The sequence below is a fragment of the Humulus lupulus genome, chromosome 8 (assembly GCF_963169125.1).
Source record: "Humulus lupulus chromosome 8, drHumLupu1.1, whole genome shotgun sequence".
NCBI classification, from domain to species: domain Eukaryota; kingdom Viridiplantae; phylum Streptophyta; class Magnoliopsida; order Rosales; family Cannabaceae; genus Humulus; species Humulus lupulus.
Window position 1 is genome coordinate 84819651 of NC_084800.1, and position 3326 is coordinate 84822976.

Genomic DNA, 3326 nt, shown 5'->3' on the forward strand with positions numbered 1-3326 from the left:
GAAATGAAGTAAGAAGTGATTATATTATATAGAAGGACTCCAACGTATTTACATTTTTAATATTATTGATGGTTTTTTTTATTTTATTTAATGTCAATTTTTTTTATATGATAATATATAATGTAGTTATTTTATTATCTTATATATAAAATAAAAAATACAATGTACTCGGTCCCATATATATATATATAAATCTTTTTCATTTTCTTTTTTTCATCTCACGTTGCTAGCTTGGTCCTTGTTTCCCACTAATTTTTCTCTAGCTTGGGCTACATATTAAATTAAAAATTAAGTATAATATCAGGTAGTCTAGTCTTTTCACTTCACATGTCATCGAAACCAAAATTTGGAAGCCTACCATATAAGATTAACCCTAATCAAGTTTTCCCACTAGATTAAACGAAAAAAAAAAAGATTGAATAACAGACAAAACGAACAAACTTCTATTTTTAAATTTAATTACCCTAAAGAGAAAAGATAAGTGCACACTTTTCTTTACAGATTTGGTCCGTTTATAGAATGGAAAGTAGCGGCTCTATCATTGTCTTCCCTCTCCATTCCTTTCCTTATCACATCCCTTTTAAACATCTTATGCATAATAAAACTTTAAAACTCTAAACTTGCTTTGCATATAATATTTGAATTTTTCATGACAAATTTTCTCTTTAGTAAAAAAGTGAGAAGTATTTTTCCCACCGTTATATACTTTTTTTTTTTTTTTTACAATCACCGTTATATACTTTATTACTCATTATAAGTTTTTTTTAAGCATCACCAACATTAAAACCATTTTTTACCTAATTATAATCAATATCACTCACCCTCAAAAAAAAAAAAAAAAACTATCACTAGCAGTCACAGTCAGGACATACTATTAAAATTGAAAAAGAAAAATAAGTGTATGCCCAGCCCATACTCATTTCATTTCATTGTGGCTATATGTGTGCGAGGGTCTATTATTACTTTCAGTTTTCTTCAATATTACCAAATTGGGCACTTTAGATTAATTTTCAACAAAGATTTGTTTTTTTTAGGAAAATGATGTGCATTATCAGAGTAAATCAACTGTTATAGGTGAACATAACAAACAAGGACAATAATCAATCCAAAACGCTAACATAAGGTACTAGTAACAAAAGTAGCAAGTGCATTGGTCACTCTATTTGTAGTTCACGAAATGGATCGATAAGAGCCTCCACCTACAATATTCAAATAACATCTAACACAATCAGATTAAGCTACTATCCTTACAAACCCAACCAACAGCAATACTAGAATCACATTCAGTAAATTGAAGTTGAAATCCCAATTGGTGCGCAACATGTAGCCTATGACATAACGCTAATAACTCAACCATAAAAACTGAAAAAGATCCTTGGAAGTTGGAATAGGCACCGACCAATCCACCCATACCACACCAGATGAATCATGCACAACACTCCTAGTTCCCATAAATGAATTTCCGCTCTCAACAGAGGCATCAATATTAAGCGTAAACATACCCACATCAAGAGACGGACACCAGCCTTATTGAGTATGAGCCACTAAAGGAGGAATGCCAAAAATCAATAATCTCTCTTATTGCAAACTCTAAAATTTAGTCAAAGCATTACTAGCCAAGACATTCACACACTCAAAACGTGATGTAGTTCTCCCAAAAATCAAATTAAAATACATGATCAAATGCCTACTAAAATGTTCAATAACACTTACTACACGCTAATATATAGTGGAAAGTCACCCAATTTAGTTGAAAATTCACACTCTTTAAGAAATGTACAGTGTGTGGATCGATCCTACTTTTTAATTTCTTCCATAGGATTCCTGCTTATCTTAATTTAATAATAATTCTATTAAATCAATAACCAAAGTTCCGAAACTGGTCCGACTCCGTGTACGTCGGTAAACATTAAAAAATAAAAAAGAGAAAAGAAGACTTTATTTATTCCTTAAGAGACATTGTCACGTGCCTACCACGGTGACAGAACCAAATAGCAACGCTCATTCAGCAAAGATATCGGCAAAGCGCTTTATTTTGTTTATTTAATTTAAATTTAATCAAAACAATGACGGTGTGACATGGCACACGCGGTTCACATTCACACACATCGACTTTCAATTCAACCCAATCTCAACTTCCCTATAAATTCACAGCCTTCCTCCACTCTCTTCTCCTAACTCAAAACCAACTACTCTCATTTCTTCTCTGTCCAGCTAAACGCACCAAAAATGGCCAAGGCTATTAATTCCTTCGTTCCTTTCCTGGCTTTGCTCATCTGCATTGTTGGGGCGGCCAATTCGGCGGCGACTGGTTATAGAAGCCCGGTGACGACCTCAAACTTTGTCAAATGGTCCTGCAGTTCCACCACCTATCCTCGGCTCTGCATCAGAACCCTCTCTACTTTTTCCACCAAAATTCAAAATAGTCCACACCAATTGGCGCTGACCGCCTTGAACGTCAGCCTAGATACGGCCAAGTCCGCCAAAGGGTTTGTTCTAAAATTGGGTAAGTTTAAGGGCCTTAAGAAAATGGAGTACAAGGCCATTGCAGACTGTATCGATGAAATGGGTGAGAGCGTGGACCGACTCGGTGACTCTGTTAAGGAGTTGAAGAATATGGGCAAGTACAAGGGTCAGGATTTCATGTGGCACATGAGCAATGTCCAGACTTGGGTCAGCGCCGCCTTGACCGACGACAATACTTGTCTCGATGGCTTCGCCGGAAGATCTTTGAACGGTAAGATTAAGAGCTCAATCAGGGCCCAAGTTGTTAATGTTGCACAACTCACTAGTAACGCTTTGGCTTTGTGTAATCGCTTTGCCAAAAAGAACTGATTTGTGTACTCACAACACCCAGAAGCTTGGCCTTAGCTTTGGCTCTGGCTCTGGCTTTGGGTGTAATGTGGAAATTTTGAGTCTGTTATGGTAATTGGCAATGTGGTGTGCTTTTGTATCAATATGTATATTTGGTATTTGTACTTTGTTATCTAATACTCCAGCTTAATGTTTGTTAACTTTGTACTTGGTTCTTAATTATATAAATATATATATATATATATTCCTCTTTTTTTGAAAAACAAAAATCGGTTCTATAATTGAATTGGTCAGTCTAAAGGTGATTTGTCTTCTTATTGCTTTTGGTCTTGGGTTCCCTTGTGGTGTTTACGGGTTCTTTATAGTCAACTAAAGAAAAAACGAAAAGAGAAAAAAGAAAATAGTTTAACTTAGATGAGATCCCTTGATTGAAGGGATTAGGTTGGAATAAATTAAACGAAGACAATTTTGGTACAAAAGTTCAACGTGCTGATCAAACATTGTAATAAGCA

General features: G+C 34.9%; 1 protein-coding gene across 1 annotated transcript; it reads left to right on the forward strand.

Annotated features, from left to right (window-relative positions):
* Positions 1–2089: 2089 nt before the first annotated feature.
* Positions 2090–3014, forward strand: LOC133798000 (21 kDa protein-like). The gene has a single exon (XM_062236160.1). The coding sequence runs from the start codon at positions 2230–2232 to the stop codon at positions 2833–2835; it is 606 nt and encodes a 201-aa protein (XP_062092144.1). The 5' UTR covers positions 2090–2229; the 3' UTR covers positions 2836–3014.
* The last annotated feature ends 312 nt before the right edge of the window (positions 3015–3326 follow it).

Excerpts from the sequence above, each read along its gene's own strand:
- LOC133798000 (XM_062236160.1), top strand. The coding sequence starts at position 2,230 with ATGGCCAAGGCTATTAATTCCTTCGTTCCTTTCCTGGCTTTGCTCATC.